Consider the following 20,339-nt stretch of genomic DNA (forward strand, 5'->3'; position numbering starts at 1 on the left):
TTGGTTGTTAGTAGTTATTGATCCCAGAATTGCATCAAGCAGCTTCTTGAAGGATCCCAGGGTGTAAGCTTAAACAACATTATTGCCTCTATCTAATCGCCATTTGTGACCCCTGGTCTTTCTTTCTTTTTTCATGTAGAAAAAGTCCCTTGGGTCGACATTGTCATTACCTTTTAGCATTTTGAATGCTTGAATCAAGTTGCGGTGTAGTCTAATTTGTTCAAGACTGAATAAATTCGATTCTTTATGACTTTTATACCAGGAATAATTCTGGTCGTGCTTTGCACTCTTTTTAGAGCAGTAATATCCTTTTTGTAGCAAGGTGACCAGAACTGGACACAATATTCTAGATGAGGTCTAATGCATTGTAAAGTTTTAACATTACTTCCCTTGATTTTAAATTCAACGGGGGTGCGTGGCGAGTCACTAACAGGGGCGAGACTACAACTAAAGGGACAAGTATGTATATATATATAAAAAAAAAAAAAATATATATATTTATGTATTTAAAATACATAAATGACAGCTAATTAGGCCAAGTTCTTGCCATTCAAATGAGCTGTTGATGATCACTTTAGTACTTGTAGAACTAGAGTGGTGAGTGTGTCAGGGAAACTGCAGTGAACAGTGGTGACAAGTGTAAAAAGAAACAAATGTTTTAACAGCCATTTTTTCCAGATTTAATGTAAATTGTGTATTTTTTCCTAGATTTAACAACAAAAAGTCCAGCTTTAGCTAAATACATAAATGCTAACGGACACATTCTTAAAAGTTGGAGTGTAAGCGCAGCTCTGCAACATACAATACCAAGTCAAACAAGTCAATGGGCTTGCATGTTAAAGATCTATGTACACCAGACGCAAGCTTGCAAATCAAAAATAATTAAAACTATTGATTTAAATGGGGTAATGCACAACGTAAGCGAAGCGAGCAGCGCAAATGAAGCAAGCAAATACAGAAATACATTTGTTTTATTTGCATTTTGCTACGTGCTTTAGTGTTGCAACGGACCAATCAGAAATAATGTCAAAGGTAGTGGCTGTCAGACTCTTGCTCACGCAGATTATTACAGAAAAAAAAAAAAATCGACATCAATGATAATTTAATTATTAAAGTCAAAAAATAAAATGTTCTTTGTGATGATAGTGTCCGTGGTTAAAAAGACAATAAGAAGAACGCCACATGTCAAGGAATAGCAGGACAATTGGAAATTGATGGTATGTCTATCTTAATTTCGCCTTAATTTTGGTCAAAGTGACGGGGAGCGCCACACACTGATTTCGCCCTCTTCACACTGAGTCGGCCTTGGGCCGCCTCAAAATTTCTGTTCACAGTTGAGGTTTTAGGGGGCCTAAAAGTGCGTTCACATATGTGGCTGAAAAGGAAACCTAAATTGCAGCGAAGTGCTGGTCAGAAATGTAAACAGTTACGTAAACACCGCATTCCCGGAAGTCAACAGAGATTGACTAAATCTAACTTGTGTCTATGATTATGAATAGGACCTGTAATATGCTGGACATAGTCTAAAGAGTGTTAAGTACTTGTCTGATTCGATATCTACATGAATGTTAAAATCACCCAACAGAAGAATTCTATCATAGTTGGAAGACAAGAAAGATAGAAAATCAACAAATTCAGATAAAAATGAAGCACGTGGCTTTGGTGCACGATATACAATACCAATGTACAAAGCTACTTCATTATGTAAAATTAATGATAATAATTAAAGCGATGAATAATCGTCCATAGTTCCTTGTTTAATATTAAGATCAGAGTTATAAAGTGTAGCAAGTCCACCTCCTCTCCCATTGGTATGAGCCTTCTGGATAAAGGAGTAGTCTGGAGGGGAAGCCTCAGTCAATGAGACATTATCATCTACCCCAAGCCAGGTTTCGGTGAGAGACAATATAATAAGCCTTTGATCTACAATAAAATCAAGAATTAAAAGTGCTTTATTGGACATTGATCTAAGATTCATCATCCTGCCTTTAATTCCCCAGGATTAATTACATGTTAGGGTGAAAACAACAATGCACCTGTTGCAGACAGATTCACAAGCACTTGAACGTAAGTAAACAAGGTGTTGTTTTTACGAGTTCTGTGGTACCGCTATGTCTGCAGTGAAAGTTCATGCCAGACTGCATTTTAGTGGGAGTTAGGGTTAGGTACAGCAAGCACCGCTCTAGCCAGCGCTATAACACTGCAATTCTGGTAAAGGTATGCCCAGTCCAAGTCTGCAAAGTTCAGCTTATGAAAACACCTAAAAGTGAAGTCTTGCTGATGCCTTTGTTATAAAATAAGGTCTTGTTGAGTGCATGCAGTGTGTGTATCCTATGCACTGCTGGTACCTGGTACCCTGTACTGTAGTGTGAAAGTAATTAAGATGTCTATTGAGATAAGATGTTGGACTGATGCCTTCTCCAAACCAATGCTTACATGGGCATTTTATTTTAAAAGGTTTTGTTTTGTTTAGTATTTAGTGCTTGGTGAAAGGTATGGGTCAATGAAGCTTCCGCATACAAGCCCCTGGCCTCTCACGTAGTTGATAGATATATATAGTTAAACAGTATAGCTAATTAATGGGATGAGATTATTATCTGATAAAAAATACATTTCAGATAGCTGTATCACATCAATGTCTGCTATATATTTGAATCCTTTAACAGTACTCTGCAGGGGTCAGGGCTGAACATGGGACTAGCCTAGGAAAGACCTCTTCATGTAACAGAAGTAGCATATGTAGCTCTTTAATGAATGGATCAGTTTACTAGGACTTTAGTGTAAGAATCTAAGAGCATCTTTGAAGACTGTATTATTCACTGAATACCACAAACTGGGTGTACTGGCACCAGAAGAAGGTTAATGGCTGATTTCACAGACGGTAATGACCTAATATTAAACCAGTCCATCGGACCACCTGTTAAGATTACATCAGACCAAAATCTGTACTAGTCCGAGTCTGGGAACCCGAAATCAGGATGGGAATGGGTTTGGAGGGGTTAGGTGAAGGAACAGGTGTTTTGGAATGTCACAGAAAACCCCACCTGTGTTAAGAGGGTACTGCTTGTTTTGGAGACCCTGCATGTGTTAAGAGGGTACTGTTTGTTTTGGAGTAATCAGACTTTCACTTGCATGGTTTCACAAATGGACCTGTCACTGTGATCATTACCTATCATTAAGACTTATCGTTCATTACTGTTGCATCAAATATGCCATCAGCGAATAATCCTGATCTATTTGTTAGGACATGAAGCAGTTAAAACAGACCAAAAATATCCGTAAGTGGTTAATTATATAAAATTGTGAAATTGCACTATACTGTCAATATGTTAAATGGCACACACACACACACACACACACATATATACCAGCAATAGCAATATCTCGATTGAAAATATAGAGAGAATGGGAGAAAAAGTCTAGAAGCAAAAATGTAGGGGGAGAAATACAAATAGCACAGAAGCAAACAAAACGTATGGAATTTGTTGAAAAGGCATTAAAATGTTTTGGTGTTTTAGTCTGATTTGCAATGTGTTGTCAAGGTTTTTCACGTTACCGTAGGGCCTGAAAGTCGTACATTTACCAAAACGTGGCCCGTGTACTTCAGAAAATGATACACTGTCAATGCTGTTTTTGATGGCTGCACAAACCACTATGAACAAGACAAACTAGTTCACCCACAACATCGTATCTGTTTACAATGTTAGATAACCCTATGTGTTGCTCGAGTCACATACATTTTATGAATTGTGGAAAAAATAAAAAAATAAAATAGCTTTAAAGGCCAAACTATAAGTATATCGTATCGTAAAATCATTTGTGCTTTCCCCGTCAAGCGCCGTGCACGGTGTATCGCTTTTTAACGCGTACCACAAAATAACACGATACCGGTAGTAGTTTAAAAAATATTCACTGCACAAAATCCAGCTTTTCGTGGTTTAAACTTAGATTCAACAAGAAGATAACTATTTTAAAATGTATACAACTGATTTTTACCTGGCCTATTTCAAGGTTATAGTTTCGTTTTATATGCATAACCAGGTTGTCCCTCATGATGTGTCAAATTGAATCCGGAAGCGGTGGCCTCGCTATCCCCTGCTGTGTGTGGTTTCCGTAGCAACGTTGTTGTTTACTAACCTGTGCACAGAGAGTTAGTTTGATACATACTGCGTCTCTCATTAGAATACCCTGTAAGTGAATAAACCATTTCGTAAATACAGAAGACTTTAAAGTAAGTATGCGTAAATACATTTTTTGAAATTTAATATTAAAAAGCGGAATGTTTAAACACCGACAAACTAGTAAACCCTGATGAGGAGAACTGAATGTTTTGAAAGTACATTTATCGACTATATATATATATATATATATATATATATATATATATATATATATATATATATAATATAGTTATTATCAATAGGTTAAAAAAACTAAATTAAATTATATTGAATCTAACGTGAATACTGCTACTGTTGAACGGATGTGTTCTCCATGTAATTCTACTATTTGATTAACCATTTCTGGCTGCGTGAATTGCATCGATTGAATCAATTTCCTAGTATTTGTTTGCATTAAGATGCTGATGTTTTAAAATGACCTACATGTAGGCGTTGATTTTGTCTCCAGTTTAAAAAAATATATATATATTATTTCGGTTTTATTATTAATCCAAATGTATTATTAATAAGGTGTCACCACATATTGGAATCCTACTACATTACATCACAAGGTTCAATTTATATCTGCATTTCAAAGTGTATTTTATTGATTTGTGTTAAATATCAATACATTTCAACAAATATCCATAGACATTTCAAATATCCTTATACATTTCATGTTTATCTGTGCTGCTTCAGCCTGGTCGTGCTTAAGAACCCTTGAGTGACACAGATTACTGTTTGGGGAGATCGGGTCATTCAAAGTCAGCATCAAGGAACGTTTCGTTCGCGATAACATGAATGAGACTTGTCCAGCTCACGTAACAACAGATCCAGAAATTCAGAAAACCCTGACTTGTCCAGCTCACGTAATAACTCCAGAAATTCAGAAAACCCTGGAAACGCTTTTTTTGTTTGTCTTTGGGCCATCTTGCGTTGCGCATCAACTCGAGTTTTGGCTTGACTTTGGAAACGAGGTATTAGTTATACTGTTCAAGTTATGACAAAATGAGAAGGTGTTTTTGCCCTTTAAAACGTTAGTTTACCAACTGTAAACCTGGTTCCCTGAAAGAGAAGATGGCCACCAAAACATCGTTATGGGATGTACTCCTGCCTATTGGTAGGTGTCACTGAGCTCTTTCTATCAAAGCTGCTGATAGGCCCTCTCCCCTTGGTGATCCCCTTGGTCCCACCTACAGAGGGTACTTAACCATCACGCATGGGAGACTCACTCCCTTTTCGCGACGAAACCATGATGTCGACCGATGAGACCTTGCGGCTGGTGGTCATCTTCACTTTCAGGGAACCAGGTTTACGGTAGCTAAACTAATGTTCCCTTTCAATTCGAAGATGGCCACCAAAACATCGTTATGGAAAACGTGTACCAGAGTCGTCGCGAGGGAGAAAAGAACGGCAGCATATGAGGGACGCTAAGTCCTGCCTGACCAAGGTCAGCGGCGTGAGCATGCAACCTCGAGGACCCTAGTGCCCACAAAGGGCAATGAGGGATCTATCACATTCAGGTGATAGAACCTGGAAAAAGTATACGGGGTAGCCGAGCTAGCCGCATCACAAATCTCAGTCATGGAGGCACCTCGAAAGAGGGCGCGTGACTTAACCACACCTCTCGTGGAATGTGAGACTACCCGCCCAGACTGTGTCCGCAATCCAATGCGACAGTTGGTGTTTCGAAAGGGGCTGTCCCAGGGTCTGTGTTCCATGGCAGACGAAGAGCTGGTCAGATTGACGCATCGCTCTCGTTCTATCCACATAACATCTCAATGCCCGAACCGGGTAGAGAAGGTTCAACTTCTTATCCTCCTCCAAAGCAAACGGTAGAGGATGAAAGGACTCCAGTTCCACAGACACCGGGCACCGCGTGTACCGTGCAGCACTGGTATAATGAGCATGCACTGAGTACCATGTAGCACCGGCGCGCTAGCCTGTATCGGTACAGCGAGGCAATGAGCACTGTGCGCACTGTTGTACCGAAGTAGCACGGGCAGAGTCTTACGCACCGCGGTATTAAAAAACACCGGGGCAGCTATGCATTGTGCCTACCGTGACAGCATGGTCAAACACCTGAGCAGCACGTAGCGTACAACAGGGGGACAGGGCCGAAGCCACTGCGGGCGATTGACTTTCACAACACAGTAATAGAAAACAGTTTTTAAAATACAAAAACTGTTAAATTATTACAGGTTAGATGGGGAAGAGCACGCTTTCTGTTGATTGTGAGACCTACACATGAGGTGAAGGCTAACACAGCCCACGTACATCTCAACTTAACAACGAGGGAAGACGGGGAGGAATATATGGCTGGCCCGGCTGAAGAAGAGGGCCAACACCCGCACCCCAGCTTGTCCTGACTCCCAGTCTCACTTTGCCCAAGGATTCCTGCCTCGCTTTGCCCATGGATGCCTGTCTCGCTTCGCCCAAGGATGCCTGCCTCGCTTCGCCCAAGGATGCCTGCCTCGCTTCGCCCAAGGATGCCTGCCTCGCTTTGTCCAAGGATGCCTCTCTGGCATCGCCTGGGGTTGCCTGCTGCTCTGCATCGCCTGGGGTTGCCTGGCGCTCCGCATGGCCTGGGGTTGCCTGCCGCTCTGCATCGCCTGGGGTTGCCTGTTCCTCAGCATCTCTTAGGGTTGCCAGCTGCTCCGCATCGCCTGAGGTTGCCAACCACTCCGCATCGCCTGGGGTCGCTGGAACTGCTTTGTCAGGGGTCGCAGTCAGCTCTGCTTGGCTGCAGGGGTCAGTGTGCTGGAGCCCCACCAGAGGGAGCTGCCAGCTATGAAAAAGGGGGGAGAGGTCAGGAGACCACTTCCCCTGCAGCAGTTTCGCTGCTGGAGATCTTGGGGGAGGTCTGGAGACCACCAACCCCAGCAGCTTTTCCGCTGCTGGACTTGCCCCGGCTGAAGGAGTCAGTCTGGGAGCTGTCAGCACATCTGCTGACAGCCGCACCATTTGCAGCATTTCCGCTGCCAGTGGTACAGCGGGAGGAGAGATTTGCCCCACTGTCAGCATGTCTGCTGACAGCATGGCCAGTAGCAGCCTGGCTACTGGCAACATTGCCGCCCATCAACCCCTTAAAGTCCCTGTTCTTGGCCTAGGACTTTGAGTGAGACTTTTGGGATTTTAAGGGGGAAGGTGGCCATTGAGACCATGTGTGGGGTATATGTGGCAAAGTGCCCGCCCCGGTGTGTATTTTGTGTTGTATGTTGTGTGTTAATGTTGGTGTATAGTCATTGGTACACGGGATATAAACGGGTCTGTGTAACACAAGTGTTTAAAATGTATATTTGTATTTAGGCATGACGATTGCACATCACTTCATGTGCAAGTAAAAAGTAATAATATGTGAGCACGGGGAATTGCACTTTATTAATTCACGTGCAGTTGTACCGCGACTCCAATTGAATGATTGATTAGCAATCGAGTCTCGGTTCAGCTGCATAAAAACAGCATGTTTTCACTCACTTGGGGTTGTGTGTTCAGTGAGTGGAGAATGGGATTGGAGTCAGAGGTAATTGTAATAATAATAATAATAATAATAGTTAAAATATCAGCTCACTGTGCTTTGTCTGTATAGTCCGTTTTGTTTGTCTTTTTGTTTTGGCTATGAGTGCTGTGTCCTGTGTTTTGTTTGTCTTACCTTTTATAGTTGTCTGTCTGTGCACTATTAAATGCAGAGCGAGACCATTCGCTCAGCTTCACCATACTCCATCTCTGTTGTTTATTTCCTGGTTCCTGTTTCTGGTCTGACGTCACCCACTGCCGCCGTCTTTGTGACAGTTCCTTTCAGACGACATGCTTGACTCCCACATTAACCTGCCCTTCAGTTTCAACGAGGCACAATATGTGCAAGTCGTTTTATATACCTGTCTCCAATTCAAACTAGTCTGCTGACAGCAGCAAAAGGTGCAAGTGCTGATTATGTATTTAAGGTTTTTTTTTTTCTTTAAAAACCTAGCAAATACCAGGCTGTGCATTTAAAGCTAGTAAAGTGAATTGATGCACAGTGTAATAATGTGGGTGGTGGATTGCTTTAACCCTGATTTTCTTTTCTTTCCTGTAATTGTGAATGTAGATGCCGACCTCGAAGGGGGTTTCAAAGCCCCCTATCAGGGAGACCCTGAGGAATTACAATGTCCTGCCCCCGATTTCAGGCCCGAGTGGCAGGGCTGAGCTGGAGAAGTTGACTGCAAGCGACAGGCCTGAGCACAGCAAGCTGCTGAAACAAAGAAAGAGCCTTCAGCAGAGGCGCCTGCTCAATCAGATAGTGTATGCAATGTTGGCTTTTAACTTCATTTTTACTGCAGCTTGTATGCCAACAGGCCTAAATATTACATTTGATAGATGCAAACTATCATGTACTTGACAAAAGTTTGCAATAAAATTTTTTTTTTTTAAATCTGCAAGAAATAGTTATACAGATACAGCATGTATAATGAGTTTACAGCGTGTATTTGTGGATTGGCTGTGGAGTCAACAGCTTGGCTGGCTGCATACTAGGACCAGGCCAGTCAAGTTAATGCAAAGCTGCTCCAGATCTGACATGAAGGACCAGGCCGGTCAAGTTAATGCAAAGCTGCTCCAGATCTGACATGACACACAAGGCGACTTACAGGAATGATCAGGCAACGTTCTCCATCTTCTTCTTCATATGAGGGGATTTACTGGGACAATTCTCCCTACATCTTAGTGCAGTGGTTGCCTGGCAGTCACTTTATTTCTCATTAGCTTCTCTGAGTCCCTCATTGATCTAAATATTATTAAATATCTCAGATTTACTAGGCACTTAAATGGTTTGCATGGCTGTAAATAAGAGTCTTTGAATGTACAGTACTGTATTTCATGATGTATTTGTATTTTTTAGCATTCAAGGGGCTGTGCGTGCCTATGAGGAAGAAATGGAAGCAAATATAAAGAGAATTCCCTCTCCTCCAGAACCCCAGCTTCCCTCCACGGTAAGAACACAAGAAGGAGACAGAGCCTCAGCCCTGCTAGCACACCATTCACCCTATCAATTCACCCTGGAATCTAATGCCACAGTTCATATTCCTGCTGTTTTTCAGAAAACCCTTCAATGGATGTATAACTTAGTTAAAAAAAATTCTAGCTACCTTCTGAAATAAACTTCCTTTTGGTCATCTTCTATTGTAACTGTGCCCTCTCATTGACTAAAAGCACTGTTTTATAGCACACTGCTCAGAAAGTGACAGAAATGCATGCCACTGCCTCAAATGAGTTGATCGTGTGAGACATAGTCTCTGTATAATGTTTATAATAAAGGGCTTTTTCACTTTTACAGATGAACAGTGAATCACGAAAACGAAGAGTAAGTACAGGAGTTTCATTTTACTTTGAGCGTTATCAGGGGTGGAACAAAAAAAACCAAACAAACACCAGCCATACCACTGAGCATTGCCTGAGGGCACTGAGAGGACAAAGCCCTTGAGATGGAGCTCAGGGTTTTATACTGGAAAAGGAGTCCAATGACAAGACATAGGTGTAGGAAAACATAATACTGGTAACTCAGTATTGGAGCAGAAATTCTCAGAATGGGTATTAACAAAATGAGAATAAAAGGAATCTTTTTTTGGAAGGTACTTACAGTAAATGTATTATTTTTATATAACAATAATATGTTACAAATTGTAGTACATTTTACTGTAGTTGTATTTGTATTAAAACTGGAATATATATAATTTGTTCCTAAATGATAGTTCATGGTATATGTTTTTTGTTCGCTAACTGCAGTATAAAAATAAAAAAAGAAAGGGTTTTTGTCTGTATTGCAAGTACTTTTAAGATTATTATTATTATAATAATATTAATAATAATAGTAATAGTAAATTAGCCTTTTGTGTCCAAAAAAAAAAAACTTTTCGTTTTTAAAATATTTTAAATGTTTGTACAGACAGTGCAGTTATACCTGCTTTCAATATCCTCCTGTGGCAAATAAAAACCGTATACCATGAACTATCATTCAGTATCCAATATATATATACAATTAAAAAAGTACAACAAACAGAATCACTTTTCTCCTGCACTGCATGTCCTGATGCTGTGTCTCCCTTTCCCTGTCCCTCTCCCTCCCTCCCTCCCTCTCCCTCCCTCCTCTCCCACACTGCCTCGCTCTACTCAGATGAACTACATGTTCATGAGGCAGTGTGTGGAGAGCAGTCCCATCGTTCCCATTCAGCAGCACTGGCTGGACTGCATGCTGAGGCGGGTCCCAGCTCCCCTGCAGCAGGGTCCAGGCAGGCCGGAGCTCATCCAGAAGCTGTTCCAGGAGGTCACACATGACTTTGAGGAGGGCATGAAGCAGTGCATGGGTGAGGAACCTGCCTGCCTCCACTGCACTGCAGTACACTGCATAGAGCACACACTGTCTCCACTGCACAGAGCACACACACTGCCTCCACTGCACTGAGCACATACACTGCCTCCACTACACTGAGCACACACACTGTCTCCACTGCACTGAGCATACACACTGCCTCCACTGCAGAGAGCACACACACACTCTCTACAGCACAGAACACACACACTGCCTCCACTGCACAGAGCACACACACTGCCTCCACTGCACAGAGCACAGAAAGAAATTTGCACTGCATGTAAACTGTGATCGAGATGCCTTAGGCCCCGGCCACGAAACTTTATATCTCATCTCATGCTCATCAATCAAAGCCATTGCCGGTTCCTAGGGTACTGTTAATCAGAAAAGCTTTCTATAAAAGGAGCCTATTTAAATTGATTATATGAAATACTAATTATATGGTAGATTCCAGGCTTCTAGATATTTATCTCATTCGTACTGTAATCACTGGTATACCCCTACTCAATACTTCACATGTTGTAAGGTATTTGTGTCACTTATTAGACAAATATTGTATAGCCCGGAGTCCAGCAGGGGACAGTTTTATGTTGTATAGGTTAGTAGGTGGTGTGTTGTGTGCTTCGTACAGAGATGTCATTTTGTGCAGTCTAGCTGAGAGGGTTGTGATTCTGAGATACTGAGATGCTACCTTTGCACAAGATGCCACGTATAGACAGGATGATTTGTTCTGGAATGTTGACATAACCCTAATGCTGATTGGTTGATTTCTCATATGTGATTTATGATTGAAAGAAGCTCTAGAAACTCCCTGGGGGTATGTGGCTGGTGTAAGTATTATTAATAGTAATGGTGCGGTGTCTTTAGGATTACATCTGATATTCTGATTTGTTATCAGACTTCCTTTTAGGGGATGAGAACAGCCTGAAACATGTCAAAACAGACATATCTGCTAGCTCACCTGCCATGACTTATCAAAGACAGAACAGTCATATCTGCTAGCTCGCCTGTCATGACTTAACGAAAAGGACCCCAACACATGTTATTCAACCCTAACCCCTGTAGTTTCCATTTTGTTCTTCAAGTATTAAAATAGAGTGGAGACATACACATCAAAAATATACACCAGACTCTGCCTCCCACAGCCTGTTATACCATTTGCCCAATGATGTGTTATAAACCATTGCAAATTCATAGTATGAGCATTAGAAATGAAGGCAGTGTACATGTATTGTTTTGCTTGTAAAGCCTGTGTGTGTCTGTCTTTCAGTGAACTGTGTGCTTCTGAAGCCTGGTGCTCAGGTTATGAGTGTTGATATAACATCTCCACCCCCAGAAGAAGTGTGAGTATACTGGTGGCTCTGAATCCGTATCAAGAACATCACACGTGCATGTCTCTTCTTTCTTTATCATAGTTAAAATGACATTTCCTCTGTTTGGCACTAACTGAGATCAAGTGTTCTCGTTTACTTGCACTGAAAAACAACAGGACCTTGATAAATCAGCACCAAAGTGCCACACACAGGCTCGTCATGTTTCAGTATTAAAATACTGGAATTACTCACGCACGTTTTGGACTTGGGGTTATTCATAGACAAGTATTGGAACCAGTAAATTGTACAACAGGTTCTGTCGGGTGCAATAATGTAATAACCTTCCATTTCTAATTGTTTTTTCTCTGGGAATAACCACTGTGTCTGTATCTTATTTCAGAGGTCTTGATTTTTCAACCCCCTGGCATGACAGCTTTATAAAAAACAGGAAGGAGATTCGGGCCAACCTGCACATTCTCCACCCGGCCATGAGGAGCATGCTGGACATGGGCTACGCAACCTTCTGTGAGCTGCTGCTAATCGATCTTTCAGATATCCGGTGAGCTCATTCAGTGTGGGGCTGCGACCCCTGTGCAAACAGAGTGGAAACTCAGTGGTGAGAAGGTTACAGGTATTGAACTAGTGTGATCATTAACCAAGCTGTGTGTCGATTTGAAATGGTCTTATTTAGGTCTAAAGGGCCGGTTGATTGCGAATCCTTCAAGAACAATGTGATGCTGGAGTGTAAAAAAATGGAAGAAAAACTGCTGAATACCTGGCATGCCAAGATTATCCATCTCCTAACCAACACAGAGACACTGAAGGGCATCAAACCAGACAAACTGGACTCCTTCTACAACTGTGTGTCCACACTCATCTCCAACCAGGTATGAAACATAGGGCATGAGCAGCATTGCAATCACAAATGTGTAATTGTCACATGGTAATGGAACAAGCCGTTTCCATGTGATTATTCACTTACCGAAACATCACTAGCGAACAGAATTATTAAAGAGCATGAATAACCTTAAATTGTACTATAGAATAAAACTAATCTTCATAGTCTGGTAGTGGTAGACCATTTAGGGTTAAGCTAACTGATAGGAAATTATTTTACATGTACAGGTTACTGATGTCAATCCTTGGATGAACAGCATGCATAATTTGCCTGGCATCACCTGTCCTGTTCTATCACTGATTCCCTATTTACAGCTTGCAGTGTGGAACTCCAGTTGGTTAGCATTACAAACAATTCAAACTCTTTTTTCTGCCTGACTCCATTATCAAGGGCTAAAAAGTACAAATAAAAACCTGTGCTGGAAAGAGGAGGAATGAATGCCAGTTGAGGAAGTGGAATTAGAAAACTGGATAATATACAGTACAGTGGTCTTCAGCTAAGAGAACACTCCTCGGGGAGCAAGCAAAGTGTTCTCTTTTTTAAAAAAAAAATTTTAAATTTTTTTTATTTAGTTGTCGCCAATTAATTTTTTCCCCAATTTTTTCCCCAATTTGGAATCGCCAATTGTATGTAGTGATCCTGGTCCACCGATGCAACCCCGCGCCGACTTCGCAAAATGGTAGCGGACACACGTTTCCTCCGAAACATGCCCTGCCAAGCCATCTTTTTTTGCACTGCAGCTGCACAGCGAAGCCATCAGACCTATAGTGCCGAAGGACAACACAGATCTGAATGGCTCCACAGCAGACCCGCAGGTGCCCTGCTGGCCACAGGAGTAGCAAGAGGAATTTTGATGTTTGTTTACGTGCAATTTTGTAGTGATGAGTTGCATGCGTAAAAATCGGAATACGAGGCAACGATAAATTGAAAGAAATTTAATAAACCAGTCAGTTCCTCAAGACACAGTGACAAGTCAGTTTTGAAAAGATTTAATCAAATCAAATCAAAGAAATATGTAAGGAGGACAGCTTGATAACAACAGCTTGAGATTTTTGAGGTTCATTCAGTAAAGTTGATTTGGTGTTGGGTGAATAGCATAGAGACCACTAACTCAATTTTCGATTACAATAAGCAGTTGATTCAATTGAGCAATGATTCCAGTAAGTGATTTCCATTGTATTTAATAGGCTAATGCAGCATTGATGGAGCTCTCTTTGTTTCTAGCTCAAAGCTTTCCTGGAGCGAAGTATCAATGAGTATGTCAAGCTGTTTACACCCAGCCACAGCCACATGCTGCCGCAGTTCAAAATGGAGCTCACCTTCGATGATGAGAAGATGGAGTTTTACCCAAGCTTTCAGGATTTAGAAGAAGCAGTCCTGTTCGTATTAGCAAGGATCTCCAGCTCACTGCAGGTAGGGTTCATTATCCATATTGAAGGGTGCTGTGTCCTGTGTTGTCTTGTGTTTATGAAAGTATTTGTGATTTGCACAGTTCTGATGGTCATTTTCTGTCTTCTGCATCAGAAAGTTCAGACCGTACAGTCTTGGCTAGCTGAAGGTACCTCTGTTTATGTTGATGCAAAAATCGCAGATCACATCATGCAAAAGGCACAGGCAGCACTAAAGAGTGCTGTGGAAATGAACCTGGAGGCACCACGCCAACACTTCACAAATTATGGTGAGAAAGTGATAATAATAAAACAATTTGGAAAGTAAAATAGTAATGAGAAGGATGATAAATGTACTGTGATGACTAGAATATAATGGCTGGGTTTGCTGCTTGTTTGTGCAGTGGAGAGCTATGACTGGCTAGTGAATGGAACCGCTGAGTCCCGAGTGCAGAACTACATAGAACAGGAGCACACCTTTGATGAATACACAGAGGTGAGTGTCACCACATCTGTCTCTTCTATTGTCTCTCCACTTTATATCCTTCATTCAGTCATTAACTACATAGGTCTCAAATGTGCAGTTTCAAAAGAAACACATGTTATGGCAAATGTGCATCTTCATTTTAAAACAGACATCTGGTTTGCATGTTTGTTAAAACTTGTTTCTTTCTGAACTGCACATTTCAGGCCTACATAATAATGATGTGCATGGCAGAAAAAATGTATGAAGCTATTTATTAGCTGCCATTAATTTAAAACAACCTTGTTGTGTGTGGCTGAATGCTTCCCGTACAGTTTGTGGAGGAGTTTCGCCTCCTGTCCAGGCAGATCATGAGCCTGCCCTCCATCGCTCACTACGACATGGTGCACCTGGACTGTGAGGACCTCAAGCAGGGGCTGGCCAAGAAAGCCAAAAGCTTCACGAATATCCTGCTGGAGATGCTGGTGAAGCAGCACAGAGAGCACAATGAACAGTAAGCTTCTTTTAAACACCTTTTAGAATGGAAGCATTCAGACAAAAGAACATGTGTGCCTTTTTGAGATATTCATTTCTGTTGAGTTTAAGTGCGTGAAACCATGTCCCATTATATGAATCGTATGCACCCTTCTGTAGGTGTGTTGTGGCAGATATGCACCAGATTGCAATCAGACACAGTGAAGCTCTCTTAGAGCCAGATTTATGGCTTAACATGCACTCTGATAAATTTGCACATATTCAATTGCTTTATAAAATACAAATGCTTATATATATATATATATATATATATATATATATATATATATATATATATATATATATAAAATTAGGGATGGGACGAATACAGCGATTCCGAATAATTTTCCTTTAAGATCTCACACTGAACCGACATTTCAGTTGAAAGCAGGTTACACTTTTAAATCACACAATTAGATTGTGCTGTGTGTATAATCTCCAAAGTGCTTTCAATTTTAAAAAATTGTCACCTTTTAAACTATAAACAGGTGAGTTTCACGTGGCCGATGCAGATCCACATTGTAAACACAAAAGCATAACAATAGCGTGTAACGTCTTCAGGTAGGGTTTAAAAAAAAATCCCTCTTGTTACAATTCTTGATGTTCTATGGATGTTGAGGTTTTAAATTGAGATGAGGCAAAACATACATGATGGTAATTGGCCAGTTAAAAGCCGACAATTCCCTTTGAATCGAAAGAACTCTAATGACATCATTTGAGAGCGTCACCATGTCGGTTCTGTTTTTCTTTCTTTTTTTTTTTTTTTTAAACCCTACCTGAAGACGTTACACACTATTGTTATGCTTATGTGTTTATAATGTGGATCTGCTTCGGCCACACGAAACTCACATGTTTTAAAAGGCGACAATTTTTTAAAATTAAAACCACTTTTCTTCTGGACCTTTTACACTGTCCTCTAGCATAAAAGAAAGTTGAACTTCCAGGAATGCAGTTTAAACACTCTCCTCTACCAACAGGTTGACCCTGCCCTTTTTAAAAGGCTCCCAATTGTTTATTTGAAGGTAGCTGTTGAATCAATTACCAAATCACCTATTTTACAATTATGCCATCTAAAATGGCTGTCCATCAGTCCTATGGCCTCCAGACCGGCAGTGCTACATTTCCTTAAAACGTGTAAAGACTGCGCAAAGTCCGTGGCCCAAAATATCAGCCCTCGACCTCAATGCTCCACACTTCATCACTATATTTATATATATTATATATATATATATATATATATATATATATATATATATATATATATATATATATATATATATATATTTATTTTTTTGTTATGGTGTTGTAACCAAGTCTGTGAAAACACAAATTCCCTCTCATAACAACATTGTCACTTTCTTTGTGCGTGTGTATGCAGGATTTGTAAAGATTTTGAAATCATCAAGGAGAAGGCGCTGAAGATTCCTGAAACGACAGAAGAAATGATGGAGATTTTAGCTTATGTGGAGCAAACAAAAACCAAGGGTATCCAGGATCTGAACACAAGGATCGCAGTAGGTTCAAAACATTGACAAAAAGATTAACTAACGCCTAAACTTTTAAGTACCACTGAAGAGAGAAATAAAGTATGATTTTAAACCTCACAGAAAACACAAGTGGGATTGATATTGTCTTAAAGGGTATTTAGGTGATTACAATTGACCCCTATAAGTTCACTTCCTTCAGGTAATAGAATCTAACTTGGGGAACTATGAGGCCCTTTTGTTTGTAACTCATGAAGTGAATTTGTAGCATCATGGGGGGAGATGCAGACTTTAGTGAAAATAAACTCTGGAAGCCTAGATGACTTTTAACACCTATAAACAATCCCTTTATTAAACAGGTTTTTTAAAAAATGTTTTAAAAGGATGGGGGGGGGGGGGGGGGGGTTCTGAAGTGTAAAGACCAGGCTCTTTTGTGAACTAACACAATGCATTTATACAGGAAACCCAGCGCAGACTGAACTATCTCCTGGATGGGTATATTTTTACACAAGAAGACCTGGGATTGAATTCGACAGTGCTTCTGTGGCCACGGAATATTAACCCTGTCTTCGACCTCAATGATGAGGTCATTATACTTACTCAAAATCTGTTGGATTGCTTACACACTCTGTCACTTTTATGCTTAAGAATACATTTGTGCCACTGGTACATTGAGAGACTAAAATGACAAGCTCTAGTCAAAAGCAAAAGGGACGTAACTTGAAGCAAGAATTTGCACAGAACCTTAGGCCATTTGAACTTGCCATCAAAGGGGAGGTCAATATACATATTTTTATTATTTTTGTAGAAATGTTATCTCAGGGTTCACTCTTGTGGTTTATCTTGTCATGAGAACTACTCAATAACAACGAAAACCTTATTATGATCAGCTAGATATGTACTATTCCTTATATTCTAGACACATTTCTCCATGCTTATACTGGGGAAAGTATTTGACAGCGTCCCTTATGCAATGAGTAATACTTCTAGAGAGTGCCTTCCTCTCCCCTTGTCTTCTGCCCTGTCCAGGTGATTGAGCATTCCAAGCGGAAAGGAGAGAGTGAGCTGCTAGGGAAGAGAGAGAAGGTGATGCTGGAGCTGGAGAAGCTGACCAAGAAGATGGAGGAGTTTGCAGAGTGCTCAGAGCTGGACATGATGCAACAGGTCAGTTAGTAAGGGTCACTGGTTCATCTGCATTAACACTGTCTATAGGGTGTAGGGTCAGTATGGCACTAATTCACTTGCCATAACACTGTCAATACGGTGTAGGGTCACCATGGGACTGATTCACCTGCCATTACACGGTCAATAGGGTGTAGGGTCACCATGGGACTGATTCACCTGCCAGGATGTTTAAATTGTTCTGGAGGGACAATTAGTCATTCTTCAATCCTGATTTCTTCAGGGAATTTCTGATTGTTTTTCCAACATCTGTAAATGACTTTAAACTTTGACTGCAAATGAACTTAGAAATAAATAATAATATTTATATAACGACTTTGATAGTGGACCACCATCACAAACCACTTTACAAGATACAAGACTAGGGTTTGTGAACTATACATCAGCTGCAGAGTCACTTACAACAACGTCTCACCTGAAAGACGGAGCACAAGTAGGTTAAGTGACTTGCTCAGGGTCACACAGTGAGTCAGTGGCTGAGCTGGCTTCTTTAACAAGCCAGTTTCTTTAACCACTGGACCACACAGCCTCCTATGGTTAAAGATAGTCTTATAGTCTTATCCCGCTGCCAGTATGCACTTAGCATTGTACCGTGTGTGATCCTCCTTTTGAATTAACTATTTTTTTATTGCAGTATGTGAATGATGTTCGAACAGTTCAGAAAAGGCTTCAGGAAGCAGAGGAGTCCATTTCCTTCATCAACAAGGAGGAGACTCTCTACAAGTGGGACCAGACAACCTACCCAGAGGTGGAATCCCTCAAAGTGAGCATCGAGCCCTACCAGAAGCTCTTTGCCCTGGTTCTGAAATGGCAGCGCACTGAGAAAAGGTAGTGCTTCCTATTGTGGGGGTATGCAGTTTTTTTTTTTTATTTTAGCATCAAATACTTTTTTTTAGTACTACTGTATCCCGGTAAAGCTTGGTAGACCCTGGGTTATGTATTGGTGTTTTCTAGAACGTTTCCTTAGTATGTTGCTCCTCTCTCTCTCCTACCAGGTGGATGGATGGTGCTTTCCAGGACCTGAATGGAGAGAGCATGGAAGTGGAGGTGGACGAGTTCTTCAGAGAGATCTACAAGATGCTCAAGTTCTTCCAGCAGAAGCAGAAGAAGGCTGAGCTGGAGCTACAGAAAGCAGCACCCAAGAAGCACAGTGTGGAGGACAAGGAGTGGGAGAAGGAGGAGGAGGTGAAGAAGCAGAGCCACACGGGGGAGATGTGTGCCGTCGTCATGGAGCAAGTCAAGGAGTTCAAGGTAGGAGTTAGCAGCTGAGGAGGACATTTAATTTCAAGGAATACACTCTATACAGTCAAATTTGTCATTGGCCTAGCCGCTTGGTAACCTGTCCTGTTCTGTGCTGTGCTCTTCTGCTCTGTTGTCATGGAAAATGCCCTCAATCTCTGGGATTTGCTGGACAGTACAAGATTTTTTATTCTGCATTTATTTTTATTGGGAAAGTCATATTTCATAGATTATCCAAACAATTTGTATCTGAACACTCCCTGGTTCCTGTGAGCTTGGATAATAGAGATTTTACTGATTTAATATCTTACCTGTTTAATTACCGGTATGTGTGCTAGATCATTATTTACCAGGATTAATAACTACTGTCCTTGTTTAAACACAAGGACTTGCTTCTGAAGACTCCCACAAGGGAGATGAGGGAGGGTTACTGGGGATGTGCAACTTTTTAATTCCAGCCCTCTTTGGAAATGGCATTTTGTATACTGTACATATTTTCCATTGACTACCTTTGCCATGAGGATGTTTTAGGATTATACAAAACACAGAGTTTGGACAGTAAACAGGTTTGAAATTCAAATAAAATGGACATTTACACATTAATTGAAAAGCTAAAGACATAATAAAAATGATACCTGTCAAAGCATTTTATTCCAGATTAAGACAGTTTATTAGTTTTAATATATTTACAACATGTTTTATTCATAATGCATTTTACTCAGATATTAATTATTTTCAAGTCAGAACATTAGTGCTTTATTCCTCTCAAAAAATATTTCTTGTTCTTTTTATTGCACTTCAAAAACTGATCAAGTAAAAATGTACACACCATACTCCATCGTTTTATAATTTTAAGTCAAAGATGGTGTAGATTTGTCTGCTGGACAAAATCTGTTTACATTATTAGTTATCATACATTAGGGTCCTAATGCCAAGCAGTGTGGGTAAATGCGTCATGTATTTTATAATACTGAGATAATGTGCCGAAGTAAATGCATGATTCTTGTTAAAGCCCTTGCTCTGTGTGTGTGCTGTTGCTGTGCTTTCTGCAGGATTACATCCCGACCGTGTCCATCCTGTGCAATCCTGGGATCCGGGATCGGCACTGGAAGCAGATGTCTGAGATTGTGAGCTACGACCTGACCCCCAACTCGGGCACCACCCTGCGGAAGGTGCTGAAGCAGAGCCTTACCCCTTACCTGGAGCAATTTGAGCAGATCAGTGCTGCTGCCAGCAAGGTACTGCGTGCCACTCACACCATCACAACCACGCACATATTCTTACTCAATTCAGACTTTCTGCTTCAATTTCAGTGCTTCAGATTAGAAAGACTGA

General features: G+C 40.9%; 1 protein-coding gene across 1 annotated transcript in view; it reads left to right on the forward strand.

The window, feature by feature from the left end:
• The first annotated feature begins 4,146 nt into the window (after positions 1–4,146).
• The window catches only part of dnah12 (dynein, axonemal, heavy chain 12), an 86,708-nt gene continuing 70,515 nt past the window's right edge, over positions 4,147–20,339 (forward strand). Inside the window, 18 exon segments of the mRNA XM_041274751.1 lie at positions 4,147–4,231; positions 8,248–8,441; positions 9,037–9,127; positions 9,472–9,498; positions 10,309–10,498; positions 11,774–11,846; positions 12,217–12,375; positions 12,508–12,703; positions 13,939–14,127; positions 14,239–14,392; positions 14,507–14,598; positions 14,901–15,079; positions 16,478–16,613; positions 17,044–17,169; positions 17,613–17,747; positions 18,400–18,593; positions 18,761–19,016; positions 20,057–20,242. Coding sequence (XP_041130685.1) covers positions 8,248–8,441; positions 9,037–9,127; positions 9,472–9,498; positions 10,309–10,498; positions 11,774–11,846; positions 12,217–12,375; positions 12,508–12,703; positions 13,939–14,127; positions 14,239–14,392; positions 14,507–14,598; positions 14,901–15,079; positions 16,478–16,613; positions 17,044–17,169; positions 17,613–17,747; positions 18,400–18,593; positions 18,761–19,016; positions 20,057–20,242 — 2,577 coding nt within the window. The 5' untranslated portion in view covers positions 4,147–4,231.

This window comes from Polyodon spathula, chromosome 16 (assembly GCF_017654505.1).
Source record: "Polyodon spathula isolate WHYD16114869_AA chromosome 16, ASM1765450v1, whole genome shotgun sequence".
Taxonomy (NCBI): domain Eukaryota; kingdom Metazoa; phylum Chordata; class Actinopteri; order Acipenseriformes; family Polyodontidae; genus Polyodon; species Polyodon spathula.